This window comes from Bos mutus, chromosome 3 (assembly GCF_027580195.1).
Source record: "Bos mutus isolate GX-2022 chromosome 3, NWIPB_WYAK_1.1, whole genome shotgun sequence".
NCBI classification, from domain to species: Eukaryota; Metazoa; Chordata; class Mammalia; order Artiodactyla; family Bovidae; genus Bos; species Bos mutus.
In genome coordinates this window covers 57,640,886-57,655,636 of record NC_091619.1, presented here as the reverse complement: position 1 = coordinate 57,655,636, position 14,751 = coordinate 57,640,886, and the positions used below count along the sequence as shown (strand labels likewise).

Here is a 14,751-nt window from a genome sequence, read left to right as displayed (position 1 = left end):
AAGGCTTTGGCATAGTCAATAAAGCATAAATAGATGCTTTTCTGGAACTCTCTTGCTTTTTCCATGATCTAACGGATGTTGGCAATTTGATCTCTGGTTCCTCTGCCTTTTCTAAAACTAGCTTGAACATCAGGAAGTTCATGGTTCACATATTGCTGAAGCCTGGCTTGGAGAATTTTGAACATTACTTTACTAGCGTGTGAGATGAGTGCAATTGTGCAGTAGTTTGAGCATTTTTTGGCATTGCCTTTCTTTGGGATTGGAATGAAAACTGACCTTTTCCAGTCCTGTGGCCACTGCTGAGTTTTCCAAATTTGCTGGCATATTGAGTGCAGCACTTTCACAGCATCATCCTTCAGGATTTGGAATAGCTCAACCGGAATTCCATCACCTCCACTAGCTTTGTTCATTCAGAAAACGAAGATCATGGCATCCGGTCCCATCACTTCATGGGAAATCGATGGGGAAACAGTGGAAACAGTGTCAGACTTTATTTTTCTGGGCTCCAAAATCACTACAGATGGTGACTGCAGCCATGAAATTAAAAGACGCTTACTCCTTGGAAGGAAAGTTATGACCAACCTAGATAACATATTCAAAAGCAGAGACATTACTTTGCCAACAAAGGTCCGTCTAGTCAAGGCTATGGTTTTTCCTGTGGTCATGTATGGATGTGAGAGTTGGACTGTGAAGAAGGCTGAGTGCTGAAGAATTGATGCTTTTGAACTGTGGTGTTGGAGAAGACTCTTGAGAGTCCCTTGGACTGCAAGGAGATCCAACCAGTCCATTCTGAAGGAGATCAGCCCTGGGATTTCTTTGGAAGGAATGATGCTTAAGCTGAAGCTCCAATATTTTGGCCACCTCATGGGAATAGTTGACTCATTGGAAAAGACTCTGATGCTGGGAGGGATTGGGGGCAGGAGGAGAAGGGGACAACAGAGGATGAGATGGCTGGATGGCATCACTGACTTGATGGATGTGAGTCTGAGTGAACTCCGGGAGTTGGTGATGGACAGGGAGGCCTGGCGTGCTGCAATTCATGGGGTCGCAAAGAGTCGGACATGACTGAGCGACTGATCTGATCTGATCTGATCTGATTACTAACTTTTGATAATGTTTATGAGGCCACTGACTTACTAACTATAAATAAAATAATTTATTGCTACAAATTGCCAAGTAACACTAACCTCCTCAGATGGAGCAGTAAAGTGGACAGGCCAGTCAGAGCAACTCTGAGCCCTACTCTGTGTCCTAAGTTGTGATCAGATGGACTTCAACTGTCGTGATTCTAGACAGACACTTCTAATCAGACCCAAGACACATCCAGGTTTGTGGAGGTGGGGGGAGAAAGGGGTTAAGATTATACAATTATAAAAGCCTTCTTTTGTAATAAAAGTACAAAATTATGATACAAATTTGCTAAGAGGAAATTTAAGCTTCCTTAGCTTCATGGTAAATCCAGCTCTGAATTAGACCAGTTAAAATCCTGCAAATGGGAAATAACTTTTATTACCTTGTCAGCATATTACAATACCAAGTACTAGAAGTATTCCAGGTGCTTTGACACATGATATTTCTTAACAGTTGAAGGCTTCTGAAATGCTTAGACTATTTTGTAGCATAATGAACAGGGGAAGTGGCAACTCAAACTCTGCTGATATGTCCTTTAAGCCCACAAAAGTTTTGAAAAGAAAGAGTCAAAAAAACAAATGAGTAATGTTAGCAATAAGAAAACATCCAAAAGAATGGAAAGCAAAACTGATAAGAAACTTCTGAATTTTTTGATTGAATAAAGTAGAATAGATTTCTATAAACCAAAACCCCAAATGATTTTTAAATCATTTGTTTGAAATGAGAAGTTATAAGATAGCCAGGTACATGGTGCTTCTTTGGCTTATTCACTTGTTCAGTTGTTTCTATAGTAGTTATAGCTTTTTCTAACACTTATGAAAATAAATATAAAACTATTAAAACAAAATAATGGACATTATTACAAATATTTTATTTTACTCTAATAAGGCCACCCAAAAGCCTTGTAGGTATAAGAATCATTTGAAGGAAGCACAGAAGATTCTGGGCAGAAGGAGGATTAGATACAAAGTTATGGGGACATGAAAAAATATAATTTATCTTGAAAACTCCTAGTACCTTGAAGTAAGAGATGTGGAGCAGGGAATCCCTGAGGATAAAACTGAAAGATAAATAGGGGTCCAGATAACAGACAGTCTGTTTGCCTGAGAGGGACTAGGAACCACTGGAGGATATTGAGTGGGGAGTACCATGATGAAATTTGTGTTTTTCAAAGATCAGTCTATTGTCAATGTTGGAAAGCAAGGAGACAAAGCACAGGAAATCTGTAATTGTTCCATTGGGGATGGAAAGGAAGAAACAGATTAGAAAGTCTAGGGAAGATGGTCAAAGAATTTAGTAGATCATTGGCAATGGAGGGTGAAGATTTGTCCTGTTTCAGTTCTCTGCCTTAGCACCAGGATTGAGCTCACTGCTCAAAATGGGAGAGGGAAGAGGCTTGGTTGATGACTGCTAGATTTCTAGATTGGTTAGTTGCAAAATTATCCCATTAACCAGGACATCTATGAGAGGTCAGTTCTTTTTCTTTTTCTTTTTTTAACTTTTTATTTTGTATTGGGGTAGAGCCGATTAATGATGAATGTTGTGATAGTTTCTGGTGAATAGCAAAGGGGCTCAGCCATACATACACGTGTACTCATTCTCCCCAAACTCCCCTCCCATCCAAGCTGCTACGTAACATGGAGCAGAGTTCTATATGCTACACAGCAGGTCCTTGGTGGTGTAGCACTGTATACATCCATCCCAAACACCCTAACTATCCCTTCCTCTTAGCCTTCCCTCTGGGCAATCATAAGTTCATCTCTAAGTCTGTGAGTTTCTTTCTGCTTTGTATGCTTCATTTATATTATTTCTTTTTAGATCCCACATATAAAGAATGTCATATGATATTTCTCCTTCTCTGTCTGACTTCATTCAGTAGGACAATCTCTAGATCCATCCATGTTGCTGCAAATGGCATTATTTCATTCTTTTTTATGGCTGAGTAATATTCCATTGTGTATATGTACCACATCTTCCTTATCCATACAAGAGGTCAGTTTTAAGAGTTTTACGAGGAATAAATGGATGGATGTAGAGATTGATCCAGCCGGTCAGCTGATGACAGTAGGGTTTCACTGGAGCTGAGGGGAGGCCTGGGAGGTGGAAGACACTTTCCTTCAAGTAGAGGAGTGAATGGGAGGCAAGTGGAGGGAGAACCAGCAGTGGGAGGGTTGTATAGACATGAGGGCTCTTTTCTAAGAGAGGATACTTATTTAGATGCAGGGAAGTAACCAAAATAATTGGATAGTTTAAAATAGAATGAAATTTAGAACAGTTTAACGAAGCAAAATCCCTGAGGATAGGAAAGGGATGAGATCAAAGAGGGTGGAGGGACAAGGATATGGAGAAATTTGAACCCTCGTGCATCACTGGTGGGAATATAAAATAGTGCAGCTGCTACAGAAAACAGTTCTGGCAGTTCTTCAAAAGGTTAGGCATATAATCACCATGTACCTAATCCTGTCCAACTCTTTGCAACCTCATGAACTGTAGCCCACTGGGCTCCTCTGTCCATGGGATTATTTCCAGGCAAGAATACTGCAGTGGATTGCCATTTCCTCTTCCATGGGACCTTCCTGACCCAGGTATTGAACCCGTGTCTCCTGCATTGTAGGTGGATACTTTACCACTGAGCTATCAAGAAAGCCTTGAAAAAAAAAAATCACCATATGACCCAGCAATTCCACACAAAAGAACTGAAAAGAGGGACTCAAATAGATAATTGTACAGAAATGCTCATTGCAGCATTACTCACAATAACCAAAAGGTAGAAACAACCCAAGTGTCCATGCACAGATGAATGGATAAATAAAATGTAGTCTAGAACATAGAGGGCTTCCCTGGTGGTTTTAGCAGTAAAGGAGTGCAGGAGACATGGGTTGGATCCCTGGGTTGGGAAGTTCCCCTGGAACAGGAAATGGCAATCCCTACTCCCTCCAGTATTCTTGCCTAGGAAATCCCATGAACAGAGGAACCTGACAGGCTACAGTCCATGGGGTAGCAAAAGAGTCAGACATGACTCAGCAACTAAACCACCACCCTCATGGAACATACAAAGGAATGTTATTCACGCATAAGAAAGAATGAAGTTCTGATGCAAGTTGCAAGATTAATGAACTTTGAAAATATTATGCTCAGTGAAATAGGCCAGTCAAATATTATATGATTCCGTTTATATGAGATATCTTAAATAGGCAAATTCATAGACATACAACCAGGTTAGAGATTGTCAAGGGCTAGTAGGGGAGGAAGGGGTTATTGATTCATAGGGTTTCTCTTTGGTGATGGAGAAGTTTAAAAATTAGTGGCAATAATTGCATAACATTGTGAATATAACTAATGCCACCACTGAATTGTACACCTAAAAATAGTTAAAATTGTCTTTTTTGTGTTATATATATTTTATTGGGCTTCCCTGGTGGCTCAGACAGGTAATCTCCCAGCAATGCAGGAAACTCAGGTTTGATCCCTGGGTTGGGAAGATCCCCTGAAGAAGGGAATAGCAACTCACTGCAGTATTCTTGCCTGGAGAATTCCATGGACAAAGGAGCTTGGTGGGCTACAGTCCAGGGGGTCACAAAGTCGGACACAACTGAGTGACTAACACTTTCACTTTTCTTTCATATTTTACTGCAATAAAATGTAATGTCAGGTAATATACATGATTCAACTTGGTTGATAAAATATTCAACTATTATATTTTTTAAAAAGAACATGAAGGGGTTAATTCTGATCAAGACTGGTACGTCGTCCTCTGTCCTTCCTGTGCTCTGGGAGCAAGGAAAGCATGTGCACAGAAACAGCTGAGAAGTTCCTTTCCCTCGGGGACATTCAGGGAGTTCCTGACAGTTTCTGCTTTTTTTTTTTTTTTTTTTTTTTGCTAACCAAGAGGCAAGCGTCTCTGCTTACAGTGGATAGGATGGGTAGAGGTTTAAAAAGGAGCTAGAGGAGAGAGTAGTGAAGTTAAGAATGGCCACCAAGAGGAAAGGGAAAGGGAGCTGAGCAAGGATAAATAAAAGAACTGTTGATATATTCTCCTGACCCAGCCAAGACGGGCATACTGCACATGTTTAGTGCTTATCTTCATGGTTTCTTGATTCCCACCCCCATCCTCATCCCCACTGCACCAGGTACAGGAATCAGAGAACCTGGATTGATTGCTAAATTGTTCCTGGGTGGAGTGTTCATGGCATGGGCACAATGCAGGACTCAACCATAGAGGGTGATTCGAGAGAGAGCATGTAAAAAGAGTGGTTCCCAGGGCCACCCAGTGCGTGCAGACTTGATACAAAAGAGGAGTCAGCAGGTGACACATTACCCTGGAGAAGGAGAAAGAGATGAAAAAAGTGGGTTTAATGGGAGGCAGGAGTGGGAGAGAGATGAAGATATTGGACCTTCAGTGTTACAGTGGTGGGGCGCTCCTGGCTGATGACATAGGTGATGTGATTGAAATGATGTGATTGAAATGGTTGGTGTACTAAGAGCAGACGTCATGAAAATGGGTATAATAGCTTAACTATGGTAGAGGGTTTTTACTCTATAGTCTAAGGAGATTGGTTGGGGGGTGTTCTGCTTCACTGTAATTCAAGGTCCTAGGCTGATGGGAGCTCTGTCATCTTCAGCAGGACACTTTCAAGATCACTTGGGAACTGACATCCAGTTGGTGTAAGGATAAAGAGCAAGAAGGAGCACACGTGGGTGGTTCTATGGGTCATGCTGAAGAGAGGTCATCCTTTCACTTGTCATTGGCCAGACTGTGGTCACACAGCCACACCCAATTACAAGAAAGTCTGGAAAATGTGTAGTTGTGTGCCCTGGGAAAAAGAGCAGCCCTGCTACAATTGAGCTTTAAAGCCATTCTTTAAAGCATTGGCTGTCTTTAAGTCCAGAGAGGCTAACTTTAAGAGAACAGCTGAAGTGAAGAAGCCATATCTGACTGTATGTGGAAGTCTTCACTTCTAATTCTGTTCCTTCAATCTGTTCTTTCTTCTCTGGGCAGAAATCTCTGTAACCTAGTTTCCTCATTTGATGACATGAGTTTTGTTCCTTTGCTTCATCAGAAATGTGTACATGATTTTTTGGTGTAATAGAGCCCTTTATCACCCACTTTGTACCAGAAGCAGATATCCACAAGGAGATATCCATTACATTACTGAAGGCATAGCCTGCAGAAGGAGCCAACATGGATTTTGTGTTTGATATAAATGATACAGGGCTCTCCTGGTAGCTCAGCTGGTAAAGAATCCACCTTCAATTCAGGAGACCCCAGTTCGATTCCTGGGTCAGGAAGATCACCTAGAGAAGGGACAGGCTACCCACTCCAGTATTCTTGGGCTTCCCTGGTGGCTCAGTTGGTAAAGAATCTGCCTGTGATGCGGGAGACCTGGGTTCAATCCCTGGGTTGGGAAGATTCCCTGGAGAAAGGCATGGCAAACCACTCCAATATTCTTGCCTGGAGAAACCCCTTGGACAGAGAAGTCTGGCAGGCTACAGTCTACATGGTCACAAATAGTTGGACGTGACTGAGTGACTTAGCACAGCACAGCACATAAATAATATAAATGCAAGACCTCATTTGTTTAAGTAACAGCTTCCAACTGTTACTTTAATGAATGAGATAGATTTCTTTTTGAGCCACACATTCTCTGCTAACAAGCTGCTCAGTGTTTTTTAACTGGATGAAGTCCCTCCAATATGTATACTGCCCACCCCAAATTTTCCACCAGTAGGATTGCAAGACAAGCACAGCATCAGCTGATAGTCACTGGTTGATAGTGTTGAGCTCATAATCACTCCACCCATGCTGAGCTGCAGACAGCAGGGCAGCTGTGGGGACAGTGTAGAGGATATCAGCCCCAAAGAGGAATTCCTCCTCAAGAGGTTTTGTCCCAAGAACCATGTAATAAGACTCAAAAGGCCTTAGTGTAGACTTCTGTAGCTCACCATCTTCCTTTCTGAAGTTTTATGGAAATTCTTCAGATAATACACTCTGTCTTGGTGAGGAAGAGTCCTTTAAAGAAATATGGTGAATTACTACAAAGTCCTAGGGGTGCCTCAAAATGCTTCCTCCTCTGATATTAAGAAGGCCTATCACCAGTTAGCGCTTCAGGTCCACCCAGACAAGAACTCAGAAAACCGGGAGGCAGCTGAGGAGAAGTTCAAACAAATAGCAGAGGCCTATGCAGTCTTGTCAGATGCCAAGAAACGAGACAACTATGACAACACCAGGAGGCACTGCATCAAAAGGGAAAACAGAGGAGATGGCAGGGACAAGGATTATTTGAAGGAGGAACTGCGCTTTGCAAGGCCACGCTGTGACTTTCAAAGCATCTTTGAAGATCAAGACTTCTTCTCAGGAGGCTGTTTTCCCACTGACAGTGTGGGAGGGGCCAGGAGATTCCGCCCCTCCTTCTTTGATGTGACCCCCATCCCGGACACAGGATTTTCCACTTTTGTATCCGTGGGCTCTGGGCCAAATTCCCCTTCCTCCAGGACATTTGTACCCTTCATAAGCAGTGGAATGGGAAACTTCAAACTGGTCACCACTTACAGCCAGATAGTGAATGGCAAGAAAGTGGTTATAAAGAAAGTTCTAGAAAATGTGAGCTAAAAGACCAAAATGGGAAAAGAACATCTGTTTCATCAGATTCCTCCACGCCATGGGTAAGGAGTTGCTGCTGTGTTCTTTCATAGGGAGACTGCTGTGAGGCTGGTGTGTCTGGTGCTGATCCCAGACAGAATTGGAATCTGAGAATGTGTTGAATTGGAATGGACAGGGTCTGAGTGAGTGAGTGAAAGTCACTCAGTTGTGTCTGACTTTTTGAGACCCCATAGACTATATTCCATGGAATTCTCCAGGCCAGAATACTGGAATGAATAGCCTTTCCCTTCTCCAGCAGATCTTCCTGACCCAGGACTCAAACTAGGGTCTCCTGCATTGCAGGGCAGGGTCTGCTTAGTCCAAATTTTTCATTTCACAGAAGAAGGGACTGATGGGCCAAATGCTCCACAAGGAGGAACTAGGAAGCCACAGAGTCTGGCTTACAGCCTAAGTCTTCTGATTCTAAACTGAACCTCTTTCCCCCTGTACTCTATCTAGGACAGTAGAGACCACCACAAATATGGCCTTCTGAGAGGTGTACAGAGTCCTACCATCACAAATCCCCCTGACTTCTCTTCCTGACTTCTTTTTTCTACCCTACCTTGCTATTAGCCATTGTCTCTGTCTTGATGGCCCTATTCTCTTCCAACCTCATCATCTTTCTCTCCATACATTTCCAATGGACTATATCAATTAGGCTTAGTTGAAAGAGTCACCTATATATAATGTTGTTAGAGTGAAAAGTAAATGGGTGAAGATTGCTTAAATATACTTTAAAAACTCGCCAGCATTTTATCAAATGCTCAGTAGAAGTCGGAATTCCACTTCACATGTGTTATCTCAATAATCTTTTCAGCAGTGAAGTACTGCTTTTCCCCATCATACAAATAAGGAAATGAGGCTTAGAGAGATTAAGTAACTTGCCCCAGGCCCCACCTAATAAGCAATAAGATAGTGTCTCACTCTAAAATACAGGCTTATCTACTGAGCTGTAACATCTATTGATTCTACTCATTTATTTTTAGATCTAGGTTCTTGCCCTCATTGGAAATTTACACCTGTCATCTCTAAATCTTACTTCCATGCATGGATATTTCAGGAACTTAAGTAGGCAAGCATTTTGAGTCTTATTGCCCAGCAGGCACTTGGTTATTCTAACATGAAAACAGAAGCAATTTAAAAAGTTTCACTGAAACTAACAAATGATTACCACTTAACACAGAAATATAAACAAAATCCCAAGGTGTGAATTATATTTTTGTTTTGGATTAAGACAAAATCATGGGATGTTTTTGTTTGTTAACTGGATCTGGTCAGACTGCAACTCCTTTATTTATATAATACAACTACACTCCAGAGGATCATTTCCTTGTGGAAAGTTACTGATGGAGTCTGCATTAGACACCTCTGTCTTCTGATTTCCAGTCTCATGCCATTCTAGTATACTGTGCTGACTGGCAAAATTTGGGCTTCATTTGCCTTGCAAGCTTTTATAGAAGTTATATAACAAATGATTAACTTTCTTAATCTAATCTAAAATAGGGAACTTTCCTATGTTTGTGATTTTTATAAGACACATTTTTATGTAGTCTTTGAACTTTTTAAATCTCAGTGGATTTTCTGAACTTGAACAAGAATATGCCTGCATCCCATTGGCAAAGGGTAGCTTTCAGGCAGGGAGAACACGTCCAGAAAGGAAGCAGAAGATGGGTTTGGAATGGGAACACATCCCATTTCTATCAAAGCTTATACTTTTCCACTTAGTAATCATTGAGAACATCCTGTATGTCAGACACTGTGCTAGGTGCCTTATATGAATCATTTTTTAACCTCCCAAATCCTTCAGGGGTTTATTTCCATTTTACAAGCTTGGAAACTGAGGCTCAGGGAAGTTTAAGTCCCTTACCCAGAGCCACACAATAAGTTGTGGAGACAGAGTTCAGTCTGCAGTTTGTTTGACCTGAAAGATCCCATTTCCATTATGCCATCTTCACTCCCTTTCAGTTGAGCTGTAATAGTTATGGTTTAAGTTTTGTTATACATATAAATTCTGTTCATTTCAAAAATTTTTAAATGAGGAATTCCAGATGGAGTTTTCTTTTACAAACCCTCATCCGAGGTGAACTGCAGTGTGGCTACCAGACAAAGGAAAATCAAATTGGAGCGTGAAACATAATTTTCCATTTTGTCTTAAATAAAATCCAAATTTCAGCATTTTTCACAGACGAACTTGGCTTTTGACAGAAATGCTGAGTTGTAGAAGGACTTTTTGCCAACAAAGATATAAAAATTTTCATTTTCAGTTAGTCAAGGAAGTTTTCTTGTATAGAAATGAAAGCACTGTCATCTCTTCCTGGTGCCTGTTTCAAATATGTGGTAAGTTAAGTACAGGCAAGCAGCAGCAAAGGAAAAATGGAGAGCAGGGAAGGCTTTGCTGTTGTGTGAAGCATCCCCAGTGAATCCCTACTCATCTCAGGGCATGAGGTAGAGCATGAGCTTTGCTGTAACCTGTGATTCAGATTCCTGTGACCTCACAATGCCCAGAGCTGCTACTGCGGTGTCCAGGAGTCAGGGGTCATCTGCCAACTCTCAGGCTTGTAGGTTTTGTTGACGGGACAGTCTTTGGGATTGCTAGCTGCCTAAATAGAAAATAATTAAGATTGGAAAGTCAGTTCCTATGTCCTTAAATAATTGTAAATGAATCCTCTCAAAACTCAATATTCCATACTATCAGCTGAGGAGATAGAGCAATGGACTTGCCTAAGGTCACAAAGTGGGTGTTTCTTTAATGCTGTTTCTCCCACACATTCAGAGCACATCTTCCTCACAGCTGGCGATATACATGAGAGGCTTTGGAGGAATGGCATCCTTGGGGACAGTGTGGGAGGGAGTCACAGCTTTACGTAGCGGCAGGGGCACAAGGTGTCTCCGTGTCTGCCCAGTAGTGGGGGGTGGGGGGAGGGCGGGCGGGAGCGGGTAGAATCATGTACAGCTGTGTGGAGTTTACTGAGCATGCGCAGCTGGTCCATCTCATGAACCCAGGTTTCCTCGGAAGTAGCTTAGCGAGGCCTCACAATAACGAAGATAAGGTTGTATTCAGCGCTCTTCTCAGTGCTTCTTTTCCAAAGGTTTCAAACTACTTTCTATTTCGGGTCCTCATCTCTTTCACAAGAAGCTTGCTTTTATGTCATTTCAAAGTTTTGTAGTCTCCACGGTAGAAGTCCGAGGGGTTGGGTACCTGAGAGGAGGGGGGCCATGGACTGTAAGGAGAATCTGGAAGGGAATTTCCGGTGGGCACAGCCCTGCCCCTCGCTGCCTTATCTGGATTCTTGAGGCTCCACTAAGACGACGCAGGTAGCATGACAGTTGATTTTCGGATTGAAGCAGGATGGTTCTCCTTTTAAAGGGCAGGAAAGAAGTTCTCAGAGAGTGAGTCATTTTTCCAATGCCCATTGTTCTGATTGAAAAGGTTTCAGAAAACCTGACTCTGGCCCCCACTGGTCCATCGAGACAACACATATTTGCTTCTAAGTGTCAAGAGAAACAGAAGTGAGTTATGAGAACATGGGCTTTGGCTGTAGGCAGATGGGAATTCAAATTCTGTACCATTCTTTCGTAACTTCTGGGCAAGCTAAGTTTTTGCCTTTATCCTTGGTTTGCCTATAAAATTAAGTTGATAATTCCCACCTGTCCTAATTTATGGAGTGATTTGGGAATTAAATAGACAAAAATTCTTCTTAAACTTCAATAATATTTTATAAATGCAAAGTGTCATTCTTCCTTTCAGAAGCTTCGTCTTTGATCCTTCAGGGTACATACTCCAGGCTTGCTGTCAGTTTTTTAAGATGTGACATTTATGATGTGATCTGAAAACAAGATCAGCTATAGATTGTATTTAACTCCAAAATAAATGGTGAAGATGGAAGATAAAAATAGAAGATTACATTTGGGGCACTAGTTTTTAAAAAATAGTAATGTTTTTAGTGTGGAGACAAAAACTTCTTCCTTTGACCTTCCGTTTTTCTTCATTATCCTTGAACTTTTGGACTTACATGCTGGCTTTACCTTCTGCTTCCATTATAGGAAATTGATGGAAAATCCCTGCTACTGATGACAAGAAATGATGTGTTGACAGGACTTCAGTTAAAACTGGGGCCTGCTCTGAAAATCTACGAGTATCATGTAAAACCTCTTCAGACAAAGCACTTAAAGCACAACTCTTCCTAGTAGTCAAATTGGGGTCTTGGACCTCAAAAAATACATAATGAAAGAATTTGGTTTCATGTGATGAAACTTTGTAAACAGAATACATACATGTGTATATGTAAAGAATTTCAATCAAATGAAACGTTATCCTATGGGATAGACTAGGCAATCCATCGGCTAACCTGAACTCAGCCAGGAGGAGTGAGGACATGCGAACAGGATGGTTTACCTTGTTGACCTAGTCAAATAGAGTGGTCTTTGATGAGATTAGGTACCCTTCCCCACAAGGAGGGTTTTCTTCATAGATTACGTTCCCAAATTCCTTGAAAAAAGAACTGAATGGAATGAACATCTTCCAGTTACAGGTGTAACTGACTGTAACAGGGAAGATCAAAAGCAAGAAAACTTGGGGAGGGGGATAAAAGAGAAAGGGATTGCACCTCCCTTGAAGTCCTCTGCTCCTTAGAGCTTGTGTTATTTGGATGGAATTGCCAACACCCTTTTTTATAGAGGGTCCTCCACTTGACCTTATTAAGGTTTCACTGGGATATGCTGCCGTGTTGGAGATGGACGTACATCATGGCCCCTTGAGGAGCAGAACTGTGGCTCTGGAAAGAGAAACTCTGTTGTGTTTGGGGATATCCATCTATCTTCAGTTAGCTTTCATGGGGGTTAATGGTATTTTCTGCATAGATCTGCTTTTAAATTGATTCTTGGTTTCTGAAGAAGACTTTTTTTTTTCACATTATGGTTTGTATTTATAATAATTTGTTTCTGAAGAAATTTGCCAAGAGTTATAGATCAAAAAGCCTTGTTACCAGTACAGAATATTTTTCTATATATATATTCCTTCATGATGGTGTAATATTTTTTTAATTGCTCCAATGCTTTGTTTGATTTCTTATTTGAGTACTTGTTTTTAAGAACTTGAAAAGTGGGCTTGCTACATCTCTGTTCAAAGAGACATTTGTTCAGTCTCTGTGTGTCAACGCCATATTGAACTGGTGCTTTGTGGTCACAATAAAGCATTGCTTAAGTTTATTCTCCGTGTATTTTTTATCTTTTCAGTTTCGTGCTTCTTTGGTTGGGCTTCAAGGTCACTCCTTGAAACCATGGAGAGAAAGTTAATCCTGCTTTAAGAAATTAATTATATATATAGAAAACATATAGATCTATATGTAGATTTATCTTCTTTATAAACTGAATTGTCTAAGTTAGCCTTATTCCTTACCTGTATCCTACAACTAATTTTATTATCATTTAGGGTATCATTTTAGCCAATGTTTGTCTGTGTTTTTCTATTTTTTGCTATAAGCCAGTGGGGGAAGGGGTGTCACGAATTTTTTTAAATTCCAATGAAAACTTTGGACCTTCCCTCCAGATGAAAGCTCACATTCCCACATACAAAACATTGCAGAGTTGATGGACTCTGCAAAATTCCCTTTTCCCTCCTCAAGTTAAATAGTCCTTATTTCAGGACTGTTACAATTCAATCTCCTATGGAGATGTTTTCTCTAAAGAAGAGAATGTCCAAATGAGTGGGGTTCAAAACTGTATTCCAGATTAATTCAATTATGGAGTTTATGGTGTGTTGTTTTTGTTTTTTTCGTCGCTTCACCATGTGGCTTGGCTTGTAAAATCTTTGTTCCCCAACCAGGGCTTAAACCTGGGCCCTTGGAAATGAAAGCTCAGAGTCCTAACCACTGGACATCTAGGGAATTCCATGAAATGTAATGCTTTGTCTTGCATAAGTGGGAGAAGTGTTTAAGAAAGAGACATTCTCCATCCTGAAGTTTTCACAGTCTACAGAGCATATAAGACCAAAAGGCAAAATATAGTTAGGTACTGTGAAGTGCCATAGTGTTCAAAGACGAGGACTGTACCTGCTGGAAACCTGCATTGGAAAGAAGTGACAGGAAATCAAATAGAAGGAAGATGGAAGGAAGAACTTAACCTCTCTGAAGGAGCTTTCCACAAGTGAAGTAGTGATGGTGCTTAAACTCTCTCTACTTCAAAAGGATAGCATGAGGATATCCAAGCCCTCTTCTGTGCATCTATCTAATTGATAGATCCACAGATTTGACTGTGAATGATAAAAAATATTGTCTCCCTCAATCCTACCCTTCTTCTAATTCATGTAAACAAAACAGAAGCTTGCTTCTCTTTATGGGAATGTCCAGATAGAGGGACTAAGTGGTAAGGTCCTCCATGATTGTTAGGGACTTAAGTTTCTCTTTTTGCTCTATCACACAGCTATTCATTCCCATAATCATTTTACAGCCCAAGACGGCTGCTTCAGCTGTCACCATCACCACTTGAATTCCAACTAGTGGGGAGAAGAAAAAAGGAACATACATCCTTCCTTTAAGAACACTTCTAAGAAATTTAGTAGTGTTACTTCCTCATATTTTTCTGTCCAAAATTCAGTCATACCTAAGCTACAACCAGGGCTTGAAATATCTCTTTTTCTTAGAGCCAATGAGCCCAACTAAAAGTCCCATTATTCTGTAGACAAGGGGAAAGGGATATTAGGGGACAACTTCCTTTACCACTGTCAGCAAGCCATTGAACACTGGGAACAAATGACACTGAAAGTGTGTGTTTTTCTCTATGTATTTTCTATATATTATATTTTCTCTAGATTTTAACTTGGACTCACACTTCCTTCAGTCTCTGGATATTTTTATCACAGTCTCCTTTCGCAGCTATTAGAAACCTTGTTCACTACCCCCAACCTAACTCAACTAAGCTTTAGACCTAACTACTCTATAAATGCTTGTCAAGGAAAAAAATAAATAAATAAGGAAAATATC

The 14,751-nt window shown here is 40.9% G+C and overlaps 1 protein-coding gene across 1 annotated transcript in view; it reads left to right on the top strand.

Moving 5' to 3' along the window:
- The window catches only part of SAMD13 (sterile alpha motif domain containing 13), a 52,830-nt gene extending 39,851 nt beyond the window's left edge, over positions 1–12,979 (top strand). The window contains exon 4 of the mRNA XM_005887420.2: positions 11,816–12,979. Coding sequence (XP_005887482.1) covers positions 11,816–11,959 — 144 coding nt within the window. The 3' untranslated portion in view covers positions 11,960–12,979. The remainder of the gene's footprint in view (positions 1–11,815) is intronic.
- The last annotated feature ends 1,772 nt before the right edge of the window (positions 12,980–14,751 follow it).